The following is a 15,381-nucleotide window of genomic DNA, read 5'->3' as shown; positions in this document are numbered from 1 at the left end:
TTCACATGAAGTTAAAATTATGCATTGCTCTGAAGTTTTCCATGATTGAATAGCCTGCACACTCCTGTATATATGTTCCTATGTAAAAAATCAAATTCTAGATTTATGTCAAGGGATTTATTTTTGTACGAGGAACAGTTGAGGACACTGGGTCTGTACTCGTTGGAGTTTAGAAGGATGAGGGGGGAATCTTATTGAAACTTACAGGATACTGCGAGGCTTGGATAGAGTGAACGTGGAGAGGATGTTTCCACTTGTAGGAGAAACTAGAACCAGAGGACATCATCTCAGACTAAAGGGAAGATCATTAAAACAGAGATGCGGAGGAATTTCTTCAGCCAGAAGGTGGTGAATCTGTGGAACTCTTTGCCGCAGAAGGCTTTGGTGGCCAAATCCCAGAGTATCTTTAAGACAGAGACAGATGGCTTTTGATCAATAAGGGATCAGGAGCTATGGGGAGAAGGCAGGAGAATGAGGATGAGAAAAATATCAGCCATGCTTGAATGGAGGAGGAGACTCGATGGGCCGAAGAGCCTAATTTTGCTCCTATGTTTTGTGGTCTTATGGACTATAACCTTCCAACATTGGACAACATTTGTGAGGATTTGGGAGCTTCTTCAAAACTGATGGAACAGACAAAGTGCGCAATATCTTTTTGGAACACTGGTACTATTTTGTAGCTCAACATGTCCTCCAATGAAGGATTGTTTTTTGATATGTGCTATCAACAAGGAATCTTTTATAGTCTAATTATAATTGTCATTACTGATTGAATGAAAAATGTTAGACTGGTTAGAAATAAAATGTTATGGTTGAATGTGAACTTTTAATGGAAATTTGCCTAAATGAAATTAAAGGAGGATTTGTGATGAGGTAGCTAAAATACTTTTACAGGATACTTTCTTGACTGCAAAGAACTATTATTGGTAAACTTATTTCTGATGGCATATTGTGCAGCTTGGCATGCATTATTTGCTAGGATTTGGCTGTAGATCTTTAACAGAGATAGCTAGCATATAGTGTGCTTCAGTCACTTGCAATACGTAATTTAATGTACCAGTGTTGCAAGAGTTATGTAAATGTGCAACTGTAGCTACACTTAGGAGCTGTACTCAGTTCTCCCTTGTGTGTTCCACATGGGTAAGATGAGAAAAGGACATGTGAACTGCTGAAAATAGTAGTTGTCATAAGCTGGCTGGATCTGTCTTGTGGAAATTCTGACTTGTAATGGACCATAAATCTTGTCATCTTTGACATTGATAGATGTACACACATTTCAGTTTTTCAAAATCAGTGAAAAATTGTTTGAATTTATGCCATTGCTTTTCTTTTTCGTTGGGTTTGGTAGCTTTGCATTTACATTTGTAGAATGTGTATCTGGCAACACTTTGCAATAAAAACCACATGGTGTTCACAGCTGTCGGAGCCATTTCAGAGACTGGAAAGTTGATTTACATCACCTTTGTGCAGTCAGTGCGAATATAAAATTTACTAATTTTCCTTTACATTAAGTTATTCTTTCCCCTTCCACATAGGGTTATTGTACCTTTTATTGAACAAATTTAAGTTTTTGATCATTGCAATTTTGAGAGGGCTTGATCTGTATATGTAGAATTTAAGTCCTCGTGGAAGTGAAATTGGATCACTTTATTTTACCACTGAATCGTTTTGAAAAGCTGCAGTGTGGAGAGGGAATGGAAGTATCCGCTGTGGTTGAAGTTAAATTTACTGTGAAATATTCACAGGTTTTATTTTCTGGTTTTCAAAACACCTTTGTCTTTAAATATTTGATTGTCATTAAGGCATGTACTAAACAGATTGATAAAGAATTTTGTTGAATTTTCTTCTTCTAGTCTATCAGTACTTTTGTTTAAGATGGGAAGTTAATTCAAACACCCCTTTTCACCATTTGTTTCCATTGTAACCTTTAAATTGAAAGATGTGTTGATGCTGAGAAATGAAAATTTTTCCTGTTCATTGGTGTACTAAACACCTTTGTGTCAACATCTCCCACGGCTACAGTGGCGATGTGATTAAATCATAACCTTGGAGGAACATTTTCTTGTTGCACTGGTTTAATATTTCTATTTCCCGCATCAATTATTTTGCATTTTCTGCATCTCTAAATATGTACTAATTTGTAATAGGTTGTGATTCTGTTTTGATTGGAGTCTGAGTTGAGACTTTTATGCTGGGTTTGGGGTGAGGAGGAGGGAGTAAAAGGAATTGCATCCTGGATTCTGGACTGAATTTAAGAATAGCTTCCATAGATACATTAATCTGCACTAAATTTCATTAAAATTGAGCAGGACGGGTTCACGGTGCGGTGGTTAGCACCACTGCCTCAAGGCAATGAGGACCTAAGTTCGATCCCAGCCCCGGGTCACTGTCTGTGTGGAGTTTGCACATTTTCCCTGTGGCTGTGTGGATCTTGCCCCTACAACCCAAAGATGTGCAGGGGAGGTGGATTGGCAATGCTAAATTGCCCCTTAATTGGAAAATAATAATTGGGCACTCCAAATTTTAGAAAAAAAGACTATCTAAGGTAAATAAAGCAAGCTTTCTTGTGCAGTTTTTGGAAAACCTTTTTCAATGGTTTAAAACCAATGTGCTGCACCTGATGTTGAAATAATATTTTATGTCATGTTTGGCCAATCTTTTTATTGTTGCACCCAAAATAGTTTTTTTTCTGCCTTCCTGCCTCTTTTCAGTCATGTGAACACACCCATATACTTACATGATTGCCTCGGGTACCTGTCTGTAGGATGATTACACGAGAAATGCAGGTTATGATGCCACTTTTGTGTCTCTATATTGTGACATGACGAGAATTGTGAGGAAGGAGGCTACCTTTGTTTGTAATTAGAATTCATTGTCAATCCAAGTCTAAATCTGCTTCATTGGTCTCGATGGGGTGTTTGTACTGCCCTTTCTTGTACAGCTGGTGGCATCCCTAGCATAAACCTGCCAGATCTTTGGAACCAGCATCCAGGAACACCTGGTGTTAACATTTGGTAAAAATGGACCTCTTGGGCACTTTATAAACGGAAATAGAGTCTATTTATATGTTGATAAATGTTTGGTCGCTCCCACCTGTGCTCTCTGAGCATTTAAAATTTACCAACTGGGGCCAATGATCTGCATTAGCAGAACAGTAGCATTTTTAAAATAAATACTTTTGAGGCACGGTAAACTGGAGTTTATAAAAATAAAATGATTACTGTTTATATTTAAATTGTGATAATTGGGGCGAAAAAGAGAATTCTAGGTTGCACCATCAAATTCTGACTTGCAGCCAGCTAATATAAAGAAATTGCTACATGTGAAAACGGTAGCTAATGCTCCAAGATCCATACCTACAGTGTAACGGTAGCCGCATGTTTGTCTAGGGACATTGATTCAATCTTTCCGCAGGTAAAAGTGGATAATTGTACAATGCATGTTTTTATTTAGCTTGGTAGCAAGGTTCCATTGTACAAAGGTATAGCTGTAATAGTCTAATACAAACTTTGTGCCTCATTATGTGTATGGGAGACTCTTAATTGTCAAATCAGGCAACAGTCTCCTGATGCATGTGCTTCCCTAGTTAAGACAATAAACCAATTTAGTTTTAATTCCATTATCTAGAGCTTTGCACTCATTGCTGATGGCTTATTTTTTGTAAGGAATCGCCATCATGGTGACATTCCTCTTAAAGTGCATGCGTGCTTGGCTGCTTGCCAATTTGGGACGTACCACACATTGAAATGAACAGGCTGCTTGCAACATTGAGCAAGGCTGTTCATCAAACACCAACTGCAAAGCTGCGAGTGGCTGGAGAGAGAGCAGGAAAAGTGCAGTAGTGATTGGGAAATCAAATGAGAACAGGAGAGGAGGAATCTGCGATTAAGCAATCAGGTAAATGCTGAAACGGTAGGTGTATGTGGAAGAGAACAGCGTGGGATAGGAGGTGAGGAGCCAGATAATGCCGGAGAGACTTGGACAATGAACATCCACCTTTAGCATCGACTCAACAGCATACGTCAGACTGGAAATAAGGTTAATTAGAGTTGTTTAAGCTAATAGGTCAGATCAGATTAGAATGAAATGAAACACGGGCACTGTTTGGTTAAAGGAATAGATTTTTAAGGCTGATTATGATCACAAGTAGGCTTCAATGAAGTTACTGTGAAAAGCCCCCAGTCGCCACACTCCGGCGCCTGTTCGGGGAAGCTGGTATGGGAATTGAACCCGCACTGCAGGCCTTGTTCTGCATTACAAACCAGCTGTTTAGCCCACCGTGCTGGGAGAAAATCTTGTAAATTGTGTGCATCCTCCCCACACTTGTGTTTCATACGAAAGTGTGCATGGTTGTAAGGAAAGAGAAGAGAAGTATTCCAGATGTAGGATATGTGAGGAGAGGGAGAAGACGACCAGTGCGTTGAGAGCAAGAATGGGGCACATATGAGTGGAGAATGGGACCTGTGTTTTCTAAAAGTTGCAAACATGCAGCAGTCTAGAATGTGCAGCAAGTTGAAAAAGAGGCAGCTCATAACTTTATGAAATCTTAGTAACTTCTAAAATTTTATCTGACCATGGGCATGTAATTGGTTCTGAGGTATTTGTAATCAGCACAGTACAAATACAATTTAGAATGGAGAGTCAATTCCATGTGTACTTAGATGTCTTTGGGATTGAACAGTAGCGAAAGGTAAACACTACTGTTTTATGCTGGGTATTTCGAACCACCATTCCTATTGCAATGCCAAGATTGCAGATGGGGTTTATGCTCTATTCCTTAATTGTTATGTGCATGTTTTTGTTGTTTTATGACAATTTGAAATTAAAATTTTTTTTTTAGAATACTCAATTATTTTTTTTCCAATTGAGGAGCAATTTAGCGTGGCCAATCCACCTACCCTGCACATCTTTGGGTTATGGGGGTGAGACCCACGCAGACACTGGAGAATGTGCAAACTCCACTCGGACAGTAAACTCTATGATGAGGAGATTATACTGGGATTTTTCTTTTGGAACAGACTTTCACTTATTTATTCTTTCAATGCCTTTGTGGTGTCCTAAAACACATTACAAGCAATTTCCTCATAAAATCTTCCCTCTATACCAGGCAACATCCTGGTAAATCTCTGCACCCTTTCCAATGCTTCCACATCCTTCCTATAATGCCGTAACCAGAACTGCACGCAATACTCCAAATGCGGCCGCACCAGAGTTTTGTACAGCTGCAACGTGACCTCATGGCTCCGAAACCCAATCCCTCTACCAATAAAAGCTAACACACCGTACGCCTTCTTAACAACCCTATCAACCTGGGTGGCAACTTTCAGGGATCTATGTACATGGACACAGAGATCTCTCTGCTCATCCACCCTACCAAGAATCTTACCATTAGCCCCAGTACTCAGCCTTCCTGTTATTCCTTCCAAAATGAATCACCTCACGCTTTTCTGCATTAAACTCCATTTGCCACTTCTCAGCCCAGCTCTGCAGCTTATCTATCTCCCTCTGTAACCTGCAACATCCTTCCGCACTGTCCACAACTCCACTGACTTTAGTGTCATCTGAAAATTTACTCACCCATCCTTCTACGCCCTCCTCCAGGTCATTTATAAAAATGACAAACAGCAGTGGCCCCAAAACAGATCCTTGTGGTACACCACTAGTAACTGAACTCCAGGCTGAACAGTTCCCATCAACCACCACCTCTGTCTTCTTACAGGAGTCTGATGTAGGAGTCCTTGTTGTCGAGATGACTTGGGGATACTTGTGCATGAAACACAAAAAGCTAGCACATGGTGCAGCAGGTAATCAGGAAAGCTAATGGAATGTTGGCCCTTATTTCAGGGGGTTGGAGTATAAGAGTAAAGAAGTCTTTATGCAACTGTGCGAGGTACTGATGAGACCACGTTTTTGAGTACTGTGAAAAACTTTAGTCCCCTGATTTAAGGAAATATATTACTTTGGAGGCGGTTCAGAGAAGGTTCACTTGGATGATCCCTGGGTTGGAGGGATTGTCTTATGAGCTTAAGGTTAAACAGGTTGGGACTTGTTGTAATTTACATAAATGAGAGGTGATCTCATTGAAATATAGGATTCTTAAGGGGCTTGGCAGGGTAAATGCCGAGATGATGTTACCCTTCATCTAGGACCAGGGGGAATAGTTTCAATAAATGTGTTCTCATTTAAGACTGAGATGTGGAGGAATTTCTTCTGAGGGTTGAGTCTTTGGAACTTGCCACACAGAGCTGTGGGGCAGAGTCCTTGTGTATGTTCAAGGCGGAGATAAATTCTTGATCAGTAAAGGAATCGAGGATTTCGAAAAGAGGATAAGAGAGGACGTGAATGTCAGATCTGCCATGATCCTATTGAATGGCGGAGCAGGCTCAAGGGGCCAAATGGACTAATCTTCCCATTTCTTGTGGTCTAAAGTTAATAGGTCACCAGGACTGGATCAGTTACATCTAAGCATACCGAAAGAAATGTGGGTGGAAATTTCATGAGCACTGGCCATAATCTTCCAATCCTTTTCGTATACGCAATATGAACTTATGGAGTAGAAATTTGAAATGGGTACTTTAAAACAGAATGCAGTTGAGAGATCAGATCTTTACTTTCCTGTCAATACACACACAACTAGTGCCTGTTAGCTAATGTTCATGTCCGCACAAGATATTAAAATGAAAACTACCTTTTAAGACACATCTGAGAAGTTATTAAAATGCCAAATACTTTTCCTGTGGTTAATGGCTGCCCTTCTCCAAACATTTAAAGAAGCTGAAGTTGAAAAGTCTGCAAGCAGTATTGTGAAAAGTGTTGAAATACAGGAGCGGGTATGACAAAAGCCTTATTCTATCATGATGGTACATGAATAGATGAAACATGGGCTGCGTTATCTGACAATGGGCTAGCTGTGTGAAACCATTCTGAGATTTGTCATTGAGCTATAGTCTGCTTTTAAAGCTGTAAGGGAATGTTATGTGAACACACCCATATTTGGGCCTTGAGTCTTCATGGTTAATTGTGATAAGAGTCCAAAGAGTCTAGATGAAAACATATACAGTTGTTTTCTTCTACTGATAATGACACCAGACTATTCGACTTTTAAGTTAGATCACTTGCTGGGCACCCAAATTGCAAGAATTTTCACAGAGGCCTTCAAGCTTTAGTTAAAACGAATGAAACTTCTTCGCACACAGTTTTGCCATTGCTCTCAAACTACATTTGTGGCCTTGCCGACTGTATTGACATTAAACTATTTTAAATTAACAAAGAAACCAAATATAATTAAGTTGGGCTGTTAACCGCTGACATGTTTCTTTGTCACTATTCCTCACGCCTCCAACATCTTTGCCTAGTGTTTGACATTTCTTGGGTTTACTGGCCAGGTTGATTTTTATCAGATTATCAATGTGTTTATTTATTTTTTAGTCATGTTAAAGTGATGTATAAAATGTTCATTTGGGGTGTATTGTGCAGGTGCAAAAGAACAAATGTTTTCTTTGCATGTTCGTTACTTTTCTGTGAATAAAACACAGATAGGAACTGGAATAGGCAACTTGACCCTTTGAACCTGCTCTGCCATTCAACAAGATCACAGCTGATTTTCTTCCTCAACTCCACCTTTCTGCAGTCACTGTACCCCTTAGTTCCCTTAGTATCCAAAACTCTATAGACTTCTGACTTGAATATATTAGATGATTGCGCATCCACAGTTGTCTGGGGGTAGAAAATTCCAAAGATTTGCAACCTTTTGAATGGAAATATTGCTGCCCATCTTGGTCCTAAATGATTAGTTTCTTAATCTGACTACGTGGCATCATTTTTTTTTAAAAATTTAGATTACCCAATTATTTTTTCCAATTAAGGGGCAATTTAGCGTGGCCAATCCACCTACTCTGCACATTTTTGGGTTGTGGGGGCGAAACCCACGCAGACACGGGGAGAATGTGCAAACTCCACACGGACAGTGACCCAGAGCCGGGATCGAACCTGGGACCTCAGCGCCGTGAGGCGGTTGTGCTAACCACTAGGCCACCGTGCTGCCCTCGTGGCATGATGATACTTTCTCAGTCTATACCCTGTTAGACCCCTGAAAATATTTATATATTTCAATTAGATCATCTCTCTTCTATACCGCATGGTGTATAGGTCTATCTACTTGGCCTTTCCTCATGATACAATCTTCTCATCCCTGGAACCAACCTAGTTGAATCCTTATTCCACTTCCTCCAAGGCAAGTATGTCCTTCTTTGGGTAAGGAGACCAGAACTGCACACTATACTTCAAATGTGATCTCACCAATGCCCTATATCATTGTGGTAATACTTTCATACACCAACTCTCTTGCAAAAAAAAGGGGTTACATGCCATTTGCCTACCTAATTGCTTGTTGTACCTGCATGTTATCTTTGTGATTCATATACAAGGACACTGCTCTGAATCCAAACAAGTCCCCTCGGCATATGTTTTTCTCTCTACCAGACTGGATAACTTCACACTTCTCCACAGGTATTTCATCTGCCATGTTCTTGCCCACTTATGCAACCTGTCTTTTTTCTCTCTGCAGCCTCTTTGCTTTTCACTGCTTAGTTTCTCACCCTGCTTTATTTTGTTAGCAAATTCAAATATGTTGTGTTTTTGCCAGCGATAAGTGGGGGCCAAGTGCAAACAGTGGCAGGAGTGTGCCAAAATTTGATCATCCTGCCAACTTCATCAAACATTACCAGTCCCACCTATGGCAGAATGTGCGGATTCAGTATTGGACTTTAGTCATTTGTGGACCCACAACCCAGGAGTGGAAGGACATCACCCTTGGTCCAGACGGACTGCCTAAGAAGAAGCAACTTTTCAGAAAAATTGAATTTTCATATTGTAGTAATCCATTGATGTGGTTAAATTATTTTGTATATTGTAGAACTGATCTGAGAAAACACCCCTGTTTAAGTTCCACATTGACATTTAAAATGAAAGCTAATATGTCTTTGGGCTGCTCATTGAGTCCTAACTGAAGAAAGACATCAGTGTTGTTAGGATAAAAGGAAACAATTAGTCCAGTGCACAAGTTGTGCATTAGCACTTGTCTTTATGTATCGCAGGCAAGATTTTGTTGGGCAGCACAGTAGCATTGTGGTTAGCACAATTGCTTCACAGCTTCAGGGTCCCAGGTTCGATTCCCGGCTTGGGTCACTGTCTGTCTGCACGCTCTCCCCGTGTGTGCGTGGGTTTCCTCCGGGTGCTCCGGTTTCCTCCCACAGTCCAAAGATGTGCAGGTTAGGTGGATTGGCTGTGCTAAATTGCCCTTAGTGTCCAAGATTGCCCTTAGTGTTGGGTGGGGTTGCTGGGTTATGGGGATGGGGTGGAGGTGTGGGCTTGGGTGGGGTGCTCTTTCCAAGAACCGAATGGGCCGAATGGCCTCCTTCTGCACTGTAAATTCTATGATGACAAAAGTAAACTTTCTACATGATGAAAATTGAAACCTCAACTAGACTAGGCTCTGTACTGACATTAGGGCGGCCCGGTCACACAGTGGTTAGCACCGATGCTTCATAGCACCAGGGACCCGGGTTCGATTGCCGGCTTGGGTCACTGTGCGGAGTCTGCACATTCTCCCCGTGGGTTTGTTGCGGTTTCCTCCCACAAAGTCTCGAAATAGGTGCTTGTTAGGTGAATTGGATATTCTGAATTCTCCCTCCGTGTACCCGAACAGGCGCTGGAGTGTGGCGACTAGGGGATGATCACAGTACTTCATTGCAATGTTATGTAAGCCTACTTGTGACACTAATAAAGATTATTATTAGGATGATATTATTCGTCCTTTTTGAGCCATCAGTGCATTCAATACTTCAGTACATCTGCTAAAAGAAAAGGAAAACCAGAATTAATGTAAGCATGCCACAAAGGCCCCCAGGCACTATTCAATTAAGAGGATGTTTATGGTGTCTTTGTCAACACCCTGCTTCAACTAATGCTTACAAATTCACTGTTCTTGGATTGGTGGTGCTTGGATTTGCAATTTCCTGGAGATAACGACTTTGCAGTTTGTTCAATGTCGAAAAACGACACCAAAAGTTGGCATGATTGCGAATTTACATGAGATGGAGGTATGGGGTAAAATCATAGGGTTACATAATCCACTCGCAGTTTATGCATTCAACATGCCAGATGTAGGTTAAATTTAATTATTAATTAAACTTAAATTCCACTAGCTTCCGTGGTGCTATTTTATCCTGTATATTCTGAGCATTAGCAGGGGCCTAAGGGCAGCACGGTGGCGCAGTGGATTAGCACTGCAGTCCCACGGCGCCGAGGTCCCAGGTTCGATCCCGGCTCTGGGTCACTGTCCGTGTGGAGTTTGCACATTCTCCCCGTGTTTGCATGGGTTTCGCCCCCACAACCCAAAGATGTGCAGGTTAAGTGGATTGGCCACGCTAAATTGCCCCTTAATTGGAAAAAATGAATTGGGTACTTTAAATTAATTTTAAAAAATTAGCAGGGGCCTTGATTACTAAGAACTGGTGGCTTTGCCTGTGTAGAATTTGAATTTATCTAACCATCTTGACCTTGGGGCTTTATCACCAATGAATTAATTTAAATATAGGTACTGTATTTATGCAGGCAAATGTATAGCCAATTTATATACATCAGAATCCATGAATTGCAAATGCAAGAATAATCTGACATTTTTGGAATTGTTGGTTGAGGCAGGGTGTTAAAATGGGTACCATGTCCCCTTTATTAAATAGTTTCTGGCGATCTTTGCATGTTTGAAATAAACCATGTTTCCTTTCTTGCCATCTGATGTGGCCTGAGTGCTTACTTGGGAACTTGCTGCAGATGTAGAAGGTGAAGGAAGTTCTGCTGGTGATTGTTTAAGGTTCTACTTGGGTGAGCAGGTAGGTGATGCTGAGTTTTAAAGATTTTATTCCTTAAAACGGGGACAGTAGTTTTAATTGGCTATTGGGGTGATGCAAGTATTCCTGTACTAGCCTTCCCGAACAGGCACCGGAATGTGGCGACTAGGGGCTTTTCACAGTAAATTCATTTGAAGCATACTTGTGACAATAAGCCATTTTCATTTCATTTCATTTCATTTCATTGGACTAAATTTGCAGCCCAACCAGTTAAATTGGTTTGTATAATGACAAGCAACAGTTGTGATATTTCTGAACTTAAAATGTTAATTGGTTAATTAAACACAATGACGGCAGGATAGGTGACCCATGAGTAGGGACTGGTGGGCACAGTGTGATCTATAACAACTACTTTGTGTTAAGTGTCTGCAGCTTGAGAAACTGTTGATGTGCTGGACTCCAGGGCTTTGGATACTGTGATCCATCAGGGAGGGGAAAAGTTCTCTTTTTAGGAAAGAAATGTGTTTTGTTTTGGCCTATCAGTGTTTTTTCTCTCAAAATGTCAGTCATCTCTGGAGCAGCTTAAACAGACGGAGAGCAAATGTGCAAGAAGCAGTAAAAGAGCTATGGACCAAGAAAAGAGGGCTATAGAAATTGGGTATGTTTGAATTAGTCTCAAAGCAAGAGTGCAGTGAGGTCCATGCAGGAACTGAGGTATCCACAATTGTGAGGCCCTTAAATACAAACTTTCAAATAAGGTGCAGGAGTGGGCCATTTGCTCCATTGAGCCTGCTCTGCGATTTGGTAAGATGATTGCTGATTGTGGACTCTGCTCCCCTTCCCTGTCTACCCTCTATATCCTTTAACACCTTTTAATAAAGAACCGATTTAACTCAGCCTTAAAATTATTCCAATGATCCTGCCTCCACTGCTGTCTGGGGAAGAGAATTCCAGCTTTTGCGAGAAAGAATTTCTTATCATCTCCTTCGCGGTGGGTGACCCCTTATTTTTAAATTGTGTCCCTGAGTTCCAGTGTTTCCTATAAGGGGAAACATTGTGTCTACATCCACCCTGTCAAATACCCTCAGGAACTTGTATGTTTGCATAAGATCACCCCTCAATCGTCTGAACTCTTAATAGGTAAACGCCCAATTTCCTTGGTATATGGCCTCTAATTTGAAGAGAATTGGAGTTGCTCAGTTGGATGCTTGTGCAGGAACTCCAACAAATCTCATACTTTGGTGAATAGTGGGAGCACGGTGGAAAAGAAAATTGTGAATTTCTCAAAGCTGTGGCACACCTTTTGTTTGTTTGGTCCTGGGAGAAGTAAAAGAACCCTCAATCCTTTAACGTATTGGGGAACATTTGGGTGGTAAAAAAACTAGAGCAGTGAGTATCCTATTGAAATTTTTAGGCTTAAAATAATATACTGTTAAGTGATGAGTACTTGCTTTGATCAATTTTTGTACAACAAAAAGTTTTGTTTAAAATGTGAAACCTTATGGCGTGTTTCTTTTCAGTTAATAACTGGGAGATTGACTGTAAGGTTGAAGATCTTCCTAAGGTTGAAGATCTTCCTAAGGTTGAAGATCTTCCTAAGGTTGAAGATCTTCCTAAGGTTGAAGATCTTCCTAAGGTTGAAGATCTTCCTAAGGTTGAAGATCTTCCTAAGGTTGAAGATCTTCCTAAGGTTGAAGATCTTCCTAAGGTTGAAGATCTTCCTAAGGTTGAAGATCTTCCTAAGGTTGAAGATCTTCCTAAGGTTGAAGATCTTCCTAAGGTTGAAGATCTTCCTAAGGTTGAAGATCTTCCTAAGGTTGAAGATCTTCCTAAGGTTGAAGATCTTCCTAAGGTTGAAGATCTTCCTAAGGTTGAAGATCTTCCTAAGGTTGAAGATCTTCCTAAGGTTGAAGATCTTCCTAAGGTTGAAGATCTTCCTAAGGTTGAAGATCTTCCTAGAGATCATAAGTTGAGAGCAACGGCCCCAATGTCTGTGCTGCCTGCTTGGTGCCAGGGTTAACGACATCTTTGGGCTTGAGAGGAACTTCATGTGGGAGGAGAAAGATCCAGTTGTTGTGGGCTATGTGGGTACCAATGACATAAAAGAACCTCTTAGTTCCTAAGGGAATATGAGCAGCTTGGAACGAGATGAAAAAACAGAATTGAAAAAGACGTAATCTCTGAATTACTACCTGAACTGCAAGCAAATTTGGCGTGGGGTAAATATGATTCGAGAGTTTTGCATGGTTGAACGATTGGTGTGGAGAAATGAGTTTAAATTCATGGGGTAATGACACCAATACTGGATGGAAGAAGGGACTATAGAATCCCTCCGGTGCAGAAAGAGGTCATTTGGCCCATCGAGTCTGCACCAACCCTCTGAAAGAATACCCTGCTTATGCCCACTAACTCGCCCTTTCCTTGTAACCCCACCTAACCTACACATCTTTGGACACCATGGGGCAATTTCTTTTAACCTGGCCAATCCACCTAACCTGTATATCTCTGGACTGTGGGATGAAACCGAAGACACTGGGAGAATGTGCAAACTCCACAGTCGCCCAAGGCCGGAATCAACCCCGTATCCCTGGTGCTGTGAGGCAGCTGCGCTGGCATCGTGCCACCTACTACTGTTGGGACGGTCTTCGCCTGAACGGTACTGGGGTCCACATATTAGTGCATTGTATTGTGAGAGTGTCAGGAAGGGGCAAAGCATGTAAATTTAAGAATGCACCAGCAAATGAGGTCAGAGTGGGACAAAATGGTAGTAAGAGAATTAAAATCTCTCTTTTTTTTATCTGAATGCATGCAGCAGTTAAGATGAATGAATTGATAGTACAAATAGAAGCACATGATTATATTATAGTACCCATTGCAAAAGAGGTGACCTATTGTCCCATTCCTCCGTTTTGATGGATCCAATTTTCTATTAATAACCTCATGGCAAACTCGAGATTGGGTCCAGTGAGGTATTCCTTCTTGGAGGTCGGTGGGTTGAAAACGAATGCCGTTAAATCACTTTTTTCTGGTGGGGTTCACGCCACATGATGAGAGGCATGCAGAGGTAAATCAGTACTGTAGGCGAGGGTATAGAAATTGTAGTAGAAGCTGCATAGCTTCTTGAAGCCAGGTATACATATCGGGCAGAGCTTGTTTTCTATGATGCTGCAAGTTAGATGATAAAACGGCAGATTGAGTTTGCAGTCCCGCAAGGCAATATAACTGGTTTCACCAACTAGATAGAGGTTCACATCACGTGACTCTCGCCTCTTCATGTTGGCTTTGATTAGGAATTTATATCCCTTGTCTGGATCCCCGAGTTGGTTAAATGTCTCAACCATTAAGAATATAAAGGAAGATTGTGGGGGCCCTTTGTCCTCGAGTATCACTTTAGGGATAACGAGGTGCAAGTTTCTTTACTTATCGCCAGGTAGCGTCTTTTATTCAAACAGACATAGATTTAGCAATTTCAAGTCTGTCCAATTTTTAAAAACTTTACAAATAGCCATGAGGATATCTCTCTACATATAAATATTGTGCAATGTGAGGTCTTAGTCCCCTCACAAGACTATTATTAGTTCTCTGTGTTGCCAGAAAAATTGAAGAAAAATACACACAATTAGGTGGAAGTCTTGTTTAAAATTTATTTCTCCTCCTACCAATTTTTTGTAAATGTCATGACTTCCATTCAGTTTCTCACCCCATGGTGAATGGAACAAGGATTGAACCTGTATTTTCCCCTACTCTGCAGATCTCAGTGTGCTGTAATGTTCACCATGTAAGTAATCTTTAATTGGAGTGAAGCATAGTTGAGAATGAAGATATAGTAATAGGGATGGTGATGAAGGCCTCATGTGGATTGTTGAAACTTAAATTTTTATTCCTAGTTATAGAACAGTATATTTTTTCTTTATTTGTTCATGGGTTGTGGGCATCACTGGCAGGACCAGCATTTATTGCCCATCCGTGAGGGCATGTAAGAGTCAACCACATTGCAGAATCACATGTCTGGAGTCACATGTAGGCCAGACCAGGTAAGGATGAAAGATTTATTTCCCTAAAGGACATTAGTGAACCAGATGGGTTTTCGACAATGGTTTCATGGTCATCACTAGACTTTTAATTCCAGAATTTTATTGAATTCAAATTTTACCATCTGCCCTGATGGGTTTCGAACCCAGGTCCCAGAGCATTACCTTGAGTTTCTGGATTAGTCCAGTGACAATACCATTACGCTAATTTTGTTTCATTTCTTTGTCATTGCCAGCTGATAAACTGGCTAAAAATGTACTTGTGCATTTGTATTTTATTTCAATTATCTCTTCAGTCTTTTCTAAAATGTAACCTTAAGTGAGCCTTTGTGTTGGGCTGTTGTGTGCCCAGTCATTAAAGCAATGTTATTTTAAAATTTGCAGAAATGTAGGTTATGTTGCTCATGTTTTAGTTTTTTCATGTTAATATCAGTACTGAGACAAGCTTTGGCAGTTTAATTTTGTGGTACTGAAACTTTATTTGAATCTGGACTCTGCTG

General features: G+C 40.7%; 2 protein-coding genes across 2 annotated transcripts in view; both read left to right on the top strand.

Annotated features, from left to right (window-relative positions):
* Positions 1-15,381, top strand: part of LOC119962803 (mediator of RNA polymerase II transcription subunit 13-like) — a 311,329-nt gene that overhangs the window by 24,570 nt on the left and 271,378 nt on the right. The gene's annotated exons all lie outside the window — the stretch shown is intronic.
* On the top strand, positions 11,171-14,449 carry LOC119962810 (PML-RARA-regulated adapter molecule 1-like). The gene is made up of 2 exons (XM_038790914.1): positions 11,171-12,756; positions 12,793-14,449. Exons 1-2 carry the CDS (start codon positions 12,352-12,354, stop codon positions 12,868-12,870), a joined length of 483 nt encoding a protein of 160 aa, XP_038646842.1. The 5' UTR covers positions 11,171-12,351; the 3' UTR covers positions 12,871-14,449.

The sequence above is a fragment of the Scyliorhinus canicula genome, chromosome 1, assembly GCF_902713615.1.
Source record: "Scyliorhinus canicula chromosome 1, sScyCan1.1, whole genome shotgun sequence".
NCBI lineage: Eukaryota > Metazoa > Chordata > Chondrichthyes > Carcharhiniformes > Scyliorhinidae > Scyliorhinus > Scyliorhinus canicula.
Note: the sequence above shows the minus strand (reverse complement) of the source record. Positions and strands in the feature narration are given on the sequence as shown.